Source organism: Pagrus pagrus (assembly GCF_965226575.1).
Source record: "Pagrus pagrus genome assembly, chromosome: 8".
NCBI lineage: Eukaryota > Metazoa > Chordata > Actinopteri > Spariformes > Sparidae > Pagrus > Pagrus pagrus.
The window spans coordinates 10712732-10725311 of record NC_140192.1 but is presented as its reverse complement, the minus strand read 5'-3'; the positions used below and the strand labels follow the sequence as shown (position 1 = coordinate 10725311).

At 39.7% G+C, this 12580-nt stretch overlaps 1 protein-coding gene across 7 annotated transcripts in view; it reads right to left on the bottom strand.

The window, feature by feature from the left end:
* Positions 1-950: 950 nt before the first annotated feature.
* slc23a2 (solute carrier family 23 member 2) overlaps positions 951-12580 on the bottom strand; it is a 32944-nt gene continuing 21314 nt past the window's right edge. For 6 of the 7 annotated variants that reach the window (XM_084359254.1, XM_084359255.1, XM_084359250.1 and 3 more), the window contains 10 exons: positions 10701-10789; positions 10394-10461; positions 9190-9371; positions 8556-8676; positions 7715-7871; positions 6818-6965; positions 6574-6679; positions 6134-6401; positions 5584-5679; positions 951-5085 (listed from right to left, as the gene is read on the bottom strand). In XM_084359254.1, the coding sequence (XP_084215380.1) occupies positions 4808-5085; positions 5584-5679; positions 6134-6401; positions 6574-6679; positions 6818-6965; positions 7715-7871; positions 8556-8676; positions 9190-9371; positions 10394-10461; positions 10701-10789 (1513 nt within the window). In that variant the 3' untranslated portion in view covers positions 951-4807. The remainder of the gene's footprint in view (positions 5086-5583; positions 5680-6133; positions 6402-6573; positions 6680-6817; positions 6966-7714; positions 7872-8555; positions 8677-9189; positions 9372-10393; positions 10462-10700; positions 10790-12580) is intronic. The other variant, XM_084359253.1, reaches the window with a different exon arrangement.

Here is a 12580-nt window from a genome sequence, read left to right as displayed (position 1 = left end):
TCATCTACTTCAGTTGTTTAGGAGAGTGCTGCAACACCGTTTTGAGGTGAAGCTCCAGAAATGATTTGTGGACTACAAAACTTCAATCATCATTTGTTGTAGCACTAATATGTTACAATTTTAACACTAAAATATCATTATTTAGCAGAAACCTTGCAGCATTTGCCCAAAGGCAGTTCAAGTATTCACTAAAAACAGTTGATGAAAACAGTCATTTGCTGTGTAGTTCGTAGAAGTAGTGCAGGCTGGCAAAGATGAGCCACAGGGCCCCTAATATCCCCAATTACTCTCTGTGCATTGTGTCAAAGATTGGTAGTGCATATTCCCAAACAAAAATATTAATTATATATTACCATAAATCAGTTGGTACCATGGAAGAAAAGGGAACCTGGGGCACTGGGGAAATTGCCACAGCACCTGGTTTGTTCTCTTATTGTAACTTTAGGTTACAATAGTTCCTCTATATTAATGTACCTCCTTGGCTTTGATGTCAATGTTGAAAAACCTATACATACCCAGAATGTATCTAAAAATATTGGTTTGGTTACATCTGCCCACCTGCAGCCTCAACAGATAGTGGAGAGGGTTTTCCAGACAACATGCCTGCACCATGTCCTTTAAAAGTGTTACAATGTGTTCTGTGACCCGATTAGAAATGTAAGATCTATTGGTCGTGAAAATACTTCTACCATAGTTTCACAGGCCTCCTGTATTTTCATAGCTGTGATCAAACATGACCATGTAACTGCAGGAAAATGGTGCAGTTTTTTCTATGAAAGCTATGAAAACCTGATGGTGAGTAGTGTTTAGATCATTCTGTAGGTCACATCAATATTTGGGCAACCAATTATTTTTGTGTCATAGTTAAATCAACGGTCAGGGAATCTGACTACATATTACATGTTTATTGTCACAACCACAGTTATGACCAATAAAGACAAAAGACTGAATTGATTCTGTAACGTCTTATTAAATAGTTTTAGGAACAGAGAATAAAACATTTTGGTGCTACAATTAGTTTACACAATTTCTCTTCCAGGACGTTTAGCAAACTTTACTCCATTAAATATACATTTTTTTTGTTGTTGTTTTAACATCTATTTAAAGTTTCTCAGCTCGTTCTTTCATTTATACTGGTAATGTGTTAACATGGACAGAAAGCAATGTTAGAGTAAAAAAATACAATATGCAAAAGGTCCTAACAAACAAACAAACAAAAAGATTTCACCCAACCACAGATTCAAAATAGGATCAAAATGTATTTACTTTTCAAATAAAAAGTACAACAAAATGGTGCGCTTTCCAGCATGATTTAAGATTAAAAGTTATGATTTGTTTCTTACAAATATTTGCTTGCAAAAACATGAAAAGAATGTATAAAAAACAAAACCCTTGAAAAAGATAAAACACTTAATACACAAAAGTAAATTCTTCAGGTAGCAGCCCCTTCAAAATAACTGAAAGGGATTGATGTCTTTGTGTTACACATCTTATGGCCACCTTCTTAAGAGCCATCTGTTGCTTAAACTGACTTGTATGTTATTCAAACCAGACAACCATCAAGGTAGAGCGTTCACGATGTGAGATGTGAGATCCGGGGAGTTTATACTGTAACTCAACTTATTCTGTAACAGCTTTGTGAGAAACACATATGCATGTGTATGAGAGAGAAAGTACAATAAAAAACAAGAATAAGCTGCATTTAGACACAGCAGCAAAATGAACATTGGATGTCTTTAGGTAATAAGGCAGGTTCATTCAGCTGCCAATGACCCAGGCTCTTAATAAAGGTGGCCAGCTAGTGTCTTCTCCTGCATCCACAAACATTAACAGTAAGAATTCCCACGGAGAAAACCAGGTACACTATACATGAGAGGACACCAATATATTTTCACTGCAGGACTGGGGGTGGAGGGGGGTTAAAGAGAGTTTGTGGAGAGTTAGGGGAGGGTGTGATGGGAGAAGTAAATGCTGGCTGCATGAACATTAAATGACAAAGAAACACCACACTGCAAATTTTACCAACCATCCCATAACACTGCCACATCTGTGGCTATCCAGATGCCGGTCCTGAGCACAGCCAAAAGGTAGATGAGGTTTTAGAATTACAGTTTCTGCACACATCAGTTGTCGCAAGCTAGCCTAGCCTCTTTTGTGACTTCAGCACTCCTTATTTTCCCCTGTGAGTCGGTCATATCTACAGGTCTAGCGATATGACCGACCAGTTCTTGTCAGTGAAAAAAACCCCAACCCAAAACCATTTTAGATTTTTTTTCTACAAATGTTTGTGTTGGGAACAGTAAGTGACCAAGTCACAAGTGTAACATACAGAGCGCTGAGGTCATAAATGGGGCTATAGCTAACCAGGGTATCATAGACTCGGGTCCAAAAATATTCTGTCACGAAGCCACTTATCTTCAGGTCATCAAACCAAAATGTTCATACTTGTCTAAAAATCTGGATAAGTGCTCTAACTCTGAGGGTTTCATGTTAGTGAGGATTACTCACTCTGACCCCGATGTTCTTGGCACCATTACATGTGCAAACAGTACTTGTAGTAAAAAGGCCCTCACTCTGAAATCTGACTCAATTATCCAGTACAACAAAAAGTGTTTTTCCTTCTCTTTTTAAAAACATGATATAAATGGAATGAAATAGAAACAGCTCACATTAGAAAACATCTTTCAAAAAGCTGCTGTCCCCAGGTGAGTTTCTAAAAGCACCGACTGTAGCTGGGGCTGAGAGCAGAGGTCGTTCATCATCACAACAATCTTTAGTGGGCGTGAACAAGTAAACTAATAAATATACTTTTAATATTGTGCAACAGACACATAAACCTGCTTTAAGTTATCATTAAACATCAACTCTCTTCTCATAAATAAATAAATAACTTGAACTAAAAAAGATAAAAAGGAGAGAAAATTTGGGATGAAATTTCAAACCAATTTTGATTTCTTTTCATGATAGTGACAAGTGCCAATGCTTAAAGAAAAAAATTTGGTAACGGTAACAGAACAAAAGAGGAAATAATGATAAAGAGCTTTTAACATTTTGGTTTGGTAAAAATCTCAGTTGGGCGAAGTATTTAGTAGATTCCTTTAACTGTTATTTTATCATTGTGCTGCTTTTAATTTCTACATTTACAAAGATTATAATGTTGTAAATTCTTCTGTGGTATTTAAAAAGAAAAAAATCTGTTGAACTACCTGAACTACAACAGACATGAACAGAAAACAAAAAAATATATATCAGCAGTGAACTAACTGAAGCGGGGTGAGAGTGGGAGGCGCATGAATGACTGAGGATGGGAGGAGGAGGAGGAATGTATGGGAAAGTCATCAACACCATTACATAGGTGAGGATGTTATTGACATCAGTGACCATTATAATTGGCTGTTGTAAAAAACACACACTGCACCATCTGTGGGTCCATCCAGAGAACAAAAGGATGGCATTTAAACTCTCCAAAAGCCCTCTTGTTACACTTAAATACTCCATATTTAAACAAAACCAACATCTTTTTTTCTTATTATAATTATGCAAGGGTTGACCAAGTAGGTTTGGATGGTGGCAGGGGTGTTTTAGTTTATGGTGCAGCCTTTTTGAGACAATAGCCACACAAAAGATCAGAGACCTCAGTTAATTTTCCTGTTCTCCATCTTGTTTTAAGCTTCGTATTTATGTAAACAAGGTTTCAAAGTCTTTCTAAAAAGGCCACTTTATTACTGTGTGCCATTAATGCAGCTTTTACAAATGCACTGCAGTTATCACGGCAGCAGAGGAATCATTAAAAAGCTTGTTTCATTGTGTAAATGCCTTGATGTGTTAGGAGGTTAGAGGTTATCAAATGGAAATAAATATCTTGCAAAAATGAAAACACACCTTTGACAGCCAAATGAGTCAAATGGTGTGTTCAGGACAAGTAGAGTTTTGGTCTTGTTAGTAACTACTGCATAACACTGACAGTAAAGAGACGTAAACCGGTATTTTATAGTGGAGATCTTGTGAATATTAGCTCATTTAACAAAAAAGGTGAGGTTGTTAAGCATGACATAAGTGGATGAGATGTGCTGTTTTACTGAAGAAAATGAGGACGCGAGCTGTGGAGTGACACTCCGGTTGTGAACTCAGGAGGCAGATAGTGCAAAAATAAATTTCACAATCACTTTGCATGGCTGAGGGCACCTGACAAACCACTTCCATCAATCTGCATGACCCTGACATGCATTGTAGCGCTCAAGCTAAGTTTAGGTAAGGCTGTTGGTGTGTGAGCATGTGCGTGTAATGTGCATCTCCAATGTGGTTGCATAATGATAGAGGTGAATGATTTAAAGCAGAAATTTTGCATAATCCTCAATTGACATAATAAAATCTACTGTGCTTTTAGTAGAATGTTTCATAAAATGACAGGGGCAGTAAAAGTTAGCAGTAAATCATTGTTTGGCGTCCATCTGTCTCCATCTGGATTAAAGTGCAGCTAAATTAATGCACAAACCTGTCATCTCTTGCTGCGTACTATACACACATGCACACACACCAACTACCCTCTGCATGGTGACATCTTTTATAGCATGCTGTGACTTGCTATAGCATGCTTAAAATAGCATAGTGGGAAGTGGGAAAAGACTGACACGAGCTAAAGAAAACACATACAGACGGGGCGGTTGGTGCATCACATTTTCTTCCACACAATCCCGAATCCTGCACTGCCTCGGTCCTCCACTCTCCCATCCTTTTATCTTAGGGTACCATCCCTTGCTCCCCAAATTCAGCAACATTTATGATTCTTTTAGCACCAGCCCGTTGGCTATACCCGACTCTCCCCCGCTGCCACTCCTCCCTCCCCTCCCATTCCTCCTCCCTTCACCACATCCCCAGGTCCCATCCTGTTCCGGCAGGTTTCCCGTAGCCTCCCCCACTGGTAGCCTGTGAAGGTGGGGCTAATGGGGATGTACTTGAAGATGGGGTATCTGCGGATGATGTCCATTCCAAACGGCAGATCATAAGATCTCATCCCTTCCAGTTCTGCTGCACTGAGACCAGTGCCACGTTTCAGCTTCTTGATGCCTCGTTCTTCAGGGGAGCCTGAGGAGAAACGGCGGAGGGATTAATTGCAAATAACTTAAAATGCTGAACAAACAGGAACCTGATACACAGCATGTACTGATGAGCTTTCATTTGTTACTACAATCTTATAATCTGTTTAAAGATAAAGAAATAGAAGTCATAGATGCAAAAAGTAAACTCCATCCTAAAGTATCATTTATCTTTTGATACTTTGTTGGCTTATCTGTGTCCAGCAGGTTAAGCTCAGACATCCTTCTCCCAGCCAAGTCTTGCAGCTCTCCCACAGGAGTCTTGAGATGATCCTGGGCAATAAATAACTGCCCAAGCATGTTCTGCCTATATGACCTGCTTGGCAGTCACACTCACGTTATTATGATTTTCCTCCTTAAAAATGTGTTGTGTACTCTAAACTACATCACTTTATTGGCATTATCATACAGCCATAAAATTTATAGCAAAATACATTTTTAGTATGGCAAGTGTTAGAGCTAGTGTGAAAGAAATTAAACACCTTACCCGGGATAGTATTGTCCAAAATGAAGGCGACAGAGCCTCCGACAAACATGGCAGTGGTGAGGAGAACGTTCAACACCTGGTCAATTTCAATGATACCTGAGAAAGATAAGGAAACAAGGATTTAGCATCCAACTAAAATATGTCATAGTAAGTTTGTAATGGCGCTAATTTCAGTCATATCAGTACAATCAGTATATCAATTCCCTCAGAGAGGTTGTCAACAACAAATAACCCAAAGCAACTAGTCAGTGTGTACTTGCATGCAGTGTTTATTCATAACTTAGAAAGTCAAGTCTTGAGCTGTTCCACCTAGTTTTAAGCAATGTTTATAACCATGAGTATTCACTCTAACTTCAACAGAGACAATTTTTCAATAGGAATTGCAGCTGGAGGTGAAGATGAGCAAAGTCAGTCGTAAAAAGGACAAATGTAAATACTGTCCGGCAGGAAGTTGCAGCTGCGAGAGGAAATGCAAGTATCATAATCTTAATGTTGATTGCAGCCATTATTCCCCAGCTCTAGTTTGCAGGGATCTCTCCCCTCCACTCACCTGTGACCAGCGGGTTCTGTTTGAGGTAGCTCGGCAGCATCAGACCGAAGAAGATGGAGAAACCAAGAACGAAGAGATTCCTGGAGGAGTTGAGGTCGACAAACTGCAAGTTGGACAGTCCCACTGCTGTGATCATACCAAACAGGGTGCATAACAGAGCTCCCAGGACAGGGTCGGGTAGAGAGGCAAACAGGGCGCTGAATTTACCCACAAGTCCCAGCAGCAGCATCATGGCAGCTCCATACTGAATCACACGTCTGCTGCCCACCTGAAAGACAAATCAGAGATCAGGCTGAGCAAAAGGGAAGCGGGTCATTCCTCTGTGCAGCTAGCTGTAGTGAAAGAGAAACCATCATGGTAAAATAAACACAGTAACTAAATGGGAATACGCAGAGACGGAAGAAACCAAGAGGCTTGGTGTAATGATAAACAAATGTTACCTTTGTGATTCCCAGGACGCCAATATTTGGACTGGAGGAAGTGGAGCCATTTCCTGTTCCGAAAAGACCGTCCAGCACACAAGAAATACCCTCCACAAATATCCCCCTACAGAGACAGCAGAAAAACAACCTTATTAAGGTATCCTCCGGACTGTAAATTGCCAGTGCACTATTCACAAACAAATTGAAATATTAGTTAATGAGGAAAAATAGAAATACAATAACGAGTTAATAAAAGAGTTACCTATTGATTGCATGGATGGGAGGTGGAGGAGCATAAGAGAGACGTGCACAGGCGTAGTAATCGCCAATCGATTCGATGATGCTGGCCACCACAGCACTCATCATTCCGATCACACCGGCGGCTGTAACAGTCGGAACGCCCCACTGGACTGTCGAGGTAAAAATGCAGAAAATATCTTGAAAAAGAAACTTTCTGACTCATCACCTCTGGCAGGGCTATCTCCCTTAACTATTTATACATTATGCTGTATGTAACATAATCAGATTCATTCCAAAGTAAATAATATTTATTGGTTCCCGTCTGTACTGGACACACAGTCACGGTCAAAAGTTTACATACACTTGTAAAGAAAATGTATATCATGGCGGTATTCAGTTCCTGGCATGGACTTAAGTTTGACATGAACTTCATGACTGTTTTTTGTGACGAAGTAGTTTGTGTTCCACTCATTCCATCACAGAAAAATGAGAGCTCTAGAAATCATTGGAACTGAAGACTGCCATGATATAAATGTTCTTTGTGTATGTAAACTTTTGACCGCGACTATATCATAATTACATTACTGATGTATCATGACTGCAATCATTTGAGCTGTTCAGCGATGGTGGAAGAAGCATTAACAACTTTAATTTAAGTAAAAGTAGCAAAACAGAAGTATAAAAATACTCATGCAGAATCACATATATTAGATACACTGCGACTGAATAGCAGCAAAACAATCTACAGTTTTGCTCCAAACTAACTGCTGCTCATAACTTTCTATTTCTGACATTATGTGGTTACCCGCCTGATCAGTAAAATTAAAATCTTTCCACACAAATGGCAGACTGAATAGAAGGCATAGACATCAGCAATCCTTTCCAACAGCTCCTTCCCCCTCCTCCTAAACACACTTACAGGGATATGGGACTTTAAACCATGGTGCGGCGGCGAGGATCCCTTGACGTGCATCTGTGCGGGCGTAGAAGCCGTACTTGTCTACTTCCGGTGGGAAAACATCAGTGACAGTGAAAATTAAACAAAGCAGCCATGACACCAGGATGGCCATGATGATCTACATGCAAGAGAAAAGAAGACACTTGTCAGACTTTCACAATAAAGACAAAGTGAAATGTTGTTTATCTTGTACTATCTTATCTTACTATATCATAGTAAGGGTGTGGGTACTTGTGGGCAAAAACTTTTTTTTCACTGTGACTTAAAGCTAATTATCTAAATTTTTAAGTAACAAACTTCTTAGTGAAAATAAGCACATAAATGTTGCCCCATGTCGTCAGCTTCCAAGTCTCTGGCATGTTGGCGAGTCAAGTCCACTTTAACAATTTTACTGTTAAAAGTGACCTATTAAAAGGCAAAAGAGCAATGGGAAGCCTTAAGAGGAGATATGTAAATATCAGACTGAGTACTTGTAATTGTGATGTGAACTTAAGCTTTTATTATTTCATATATCACCAGCAGAGGGCAGAAAAAGACTGATTTACACGCTGCACAGCAGCACGCGAAGGGAAAACCTCTTAAGCTTCCAGGGAGAATGAGATTAGCTCTGTTGAATAATTTGTGAATCAGATGGGAGCACAGTTTGTGGTGGAGGCAGGGGTGCAGTTGTAAAGAAACAAAAGGTCAATTCATTAAAAGAGAGGAGAATATTTACTGAGAAAAAAGAAATCAAAAGTGGAGCCCAGACAAAAGGCTAAAAGCAGAGGTATGCGTGAACCTTTATGAGAAGTTGTGAACTTACAGGAAACATTTTGAAGACCTGTAGCCTATAGAGAGTCCAGCCTTTCTTGGCTTTGTAGACTGGCAGAGGGAAGTGAACGTTTCTGGCATATTGAGAGAAGAGCAGCACCAAGAAGATAGTTCTGCAGACAGAAACGAGCATATTAAGTCTTGTTATTTCTTTACACTGTATATTCTCCTGTGACAGACCTAATTCTGTATGAACATGTTCCATTTTCTCACATCTACGTCTGACTTGGACCCCAGAGATGTTAGAGCCAATCAATTATCTTAACTGGCTCAGGAGAAGGAAATCAGTGGCAATTACAGGCACATATCCTCTGTCCCTGTGGAGCGAGAGAAGAGGACCTCCAGCTGCAGTGTAAACAGCCATGACACAGCAGGAACTGATGTCACGCTGCATGAATATCACAGCTTTGAAGTGGATCCACCCCAATGAGTTGATCTTTGGCATCTTTACAGTTTAAGCTTTTTGTGTATGAGACACGTGGCTGTGAGAAATACCGGTTTCCACTACAGAGATCAGTCTGAATCATGATCATCAGAACATACTGAACATACAAAGTGACAAAAGAGAAGTGAATTTTAGGTTACTTTAAAGAGGTTTTTTTCTTTGCATGAGAGTCTATACTTACAGCATAGCAATGCCCCAGTGTTTCCCAGCCCGCTCTCCTGCAGCCTGGAAACCAGACAGGCCGATCAGGGTAATGGTGGGGGTGATGGTCAGAGGTCCAATGTACTTCAGCAAGATCCCGGGCAGACCCAGTGCTCCAATACACACCTCGACCAGGGACGACACAATGATAGCCCCTTGGATCTGACAGAACAAACGTATTATAAAGACGGGAACAAAAAGGGTTTAATGACATGATGAGAAGAAATTAAATTATTAAAAAAAATGAAGCAGAACTATAAACTAAACCCTTGAAGCACAGGTGCAGGCTCAGAGGGATACCATATGATTTTAATTAATCACTGAAGTCTAAACGAACACTTCCATTTCATTTCCTGCAGCATTTTGTAAAGGAAGCACCACTTCGAAATTAATATTTTTTTATGAAATATAATGTGAGGTTAATTAACCTTCAGGCAAAATGAGCACTGACACTTAATCTCACAGCATAGTCTACGCAGTTTATGAATGAGGCGATTGTTAGTATCTACACTGATCATGAGAAGAACTGTCAGATTCAGCTCAGCACTGATAAATTACATCTAAAGTTTGCTGTGCAGTAATTAATCAGCACCTACCACCACAAAATTGAATTCATAAATTCAAAATGAAAACTAAGGAACATTTTATTTGCATGATGGTTGAAGATGAGGTTACACAAACACCAGTGTTCCGGTTTCCATTTGTTACTTTCGAGTGATAATTCTGTTTGTCTCGTCTTTATCTGTCTTCATGTTCTCGTCTGTCACCTGTTGTCACATGCACGTTCCTGCTGCCCTACGCCCATCGATTAAACAATTTGATCCCGTTTGATTGAGTTTAGTCTCGTTCACGCGTCACATAAAAAAACAATTGCTCAACTGGCTTACGTAAATGGGAAAAGGTTAATACAAATTAACAACTGCTGTCACTGAAGAACAAGCCCTGCAGCCAAAGACCGAGATGTTCCCATTTGCAAGCTAAAAAAAAAAAATCCTTATTCAACTGTAGTTGTGTAAAACATTAGGTAAGAAGTTATTCAAGTCAAGTTGCCTAACATCATACTGTATGCTAATGTGGACATGTTATTGAACAATACTGTTTGAACTTTCTAACATGTCTACCCAGATTTGCTTTTCAAGCTTTCTTTTAAGTCTGTTTAAGTCTTTTATTTATCTTTGTCTCACCTCTCGTATCCTGGGGTGCCAGATGTGCTCTGTGTGGAGGAGCTCTGTGCTGTTAAATACTGGAACTTCTGGTCATGGAAAAATACAAGAGGTTAATTAGATCACTATGTGAATTATAGCTCTAGTTATTCATTTGGGGCATACAGAAATAAATCAGCTGATCCCATTTGGGGACACGTTTAATTCTCTGCCATATTTGCTATGACACTGACAGTGTTTGGAGCTGGGATAAAAGTAAGTGAAGCTACAATAACAGTTTTTTTCCACAATGTTATATCAGTTTCTGTACCGAATATAGGGATGTTACCTGTATTGTTACATTTCCATTTGTCCAGCGACAGGATGGCTCTGGCTGGTGCAAGAAAGGCGAAAGCGCTGGCCTGGAACAGAGGCAACCTAAGCAAAGGAAAAGCACTGTTAAGAAATGATGTTATGAATCTGTATAATCACATACATGTTCAATGGGGAGTGTTAAACTTAAGCAGCACGCAAGGTGATTATCTGTGTAGAACCACTGGGATGCTAGCACTTTAATTACAAGTCACCATTGTGGGATAGAGAGTTGATGCTATTCCTGCTGGTGAAGGGTGAGAATCCTTGGTCTTTTGTTGGGTAACCTAAGGTCAGGTATTCACAGGATGGGGTAAGTAAGAATAGTTAGTGCTGGCACAGATTTCCCTCCCTAATTTTCCTCCTCTTTCACCCAAGCCTTCGAGTTCATTCAAGCTCATAAACATGTTTTCTGTAATAATCATTTCTTTAAACGATTGAGACAATGGTCAAATCCCGCTCTACAGTATGGCTGGATTTGACAAATAACAACTGCAACAGGGGGTTATGACAGTAGAAGGTTATCATTCGATCTGGTTTGAGATTAACAGAATAAATCAACTGTATTGACGTCATACTGGTGAAAATGCCAACGACAGGAATAAAAGGCTATGAATAAGCCTGAGAAGGGACAGAGGACGTCTATTTTATTCCAAAAGGGGAAGTGAAAACATGAATAAGTCGTACACCTGTTTGTTTTGAGTTTCCCCTGAATTCCAGCTGTGACAGCATTAGCTGGTAATGTTTTCACCTTGTGAGTCTGTTTGTGTCATCACGGAAAAATGTGGTCTGGAGACACCTATTGCAACAGAAACCACTAAAAGTAGTTTTGAGTATTTTGTCAGGTGTATAGATTTCTTTCTTTCTGCAGTATGTGGACAGACTTAGTCATTGTGTAACGTCAGGACTGTGGTAGACGCAGTCATGAAACCTTACACGTGCTGAAATTCAAAAGAAGGCCATTGTCGAAGATGAGTTTGGTCCGACCCATGAGTACTCAAGCAATAATGTAGGAATGCCTACCGAGTAGTCGGTGCGTTGGAACGTGAACATGTTGATGGATCTTGCAGTTGGTGTGATCTCATTGCAAGATGATTTCTAGTATTTTGATTGAATTAACGTTTTTGTTTAATCAATTTTATTCTATTTGAATCACTGAAAAACAAAAGATTCATGCGGAGTTAGTAGTCAATAAGAGTCCGATGTGTGCAGCAACACATTTTGGGCACAATCGCACTTATATTTGACCACCAATCAGATCACTAAAGTCTGCCTTTGACATTTTACTCTTCTCCCCTTCTCTGTTGTCATTCAGGGGAATATCTCAGGAGACAGTAATCCACAGAGAGATAGTGGCTGTCACCTCAACTCAGTACTGCCTCAGAGAGTGTAGGCTGTTGGTGTGACAGGAAAGTCATTCATATTGAAGCCAAAACCAGAACGTGTCCGTTTGCGTTGGAGACAGAGGGAGAAAAAGTAAGAAAGAGAAAATGTCAACTTGGGAGCCATTGCCCTTTCAGAATTTGCTGGAGGCTACGCTGAACAGACAATGCTGCTGTTGTTGCTATGATAAATGGCAAATAAGCTTTTTACATCATCAAATCCACCCTCTTATGGAATTCCAATACTAAATCTGTGGCTTACTCCTTTAACTCATTTGTCTAGTTCCTGTGGTGAAGGTAAAGGCTTGACAAATGGATATAGATAGAAAAATAAAAAAACAGTCCATAACTTTTGCAGGTTACAGTATTTGAGATAGAGTTTCCTGACTTGCATGTTCCTTAATTAGACACTGGGGAAGTACACTAAACAACACTGCTGCATGGCTCATACTCAAAGCAGAGAGGTCAGAGTCTT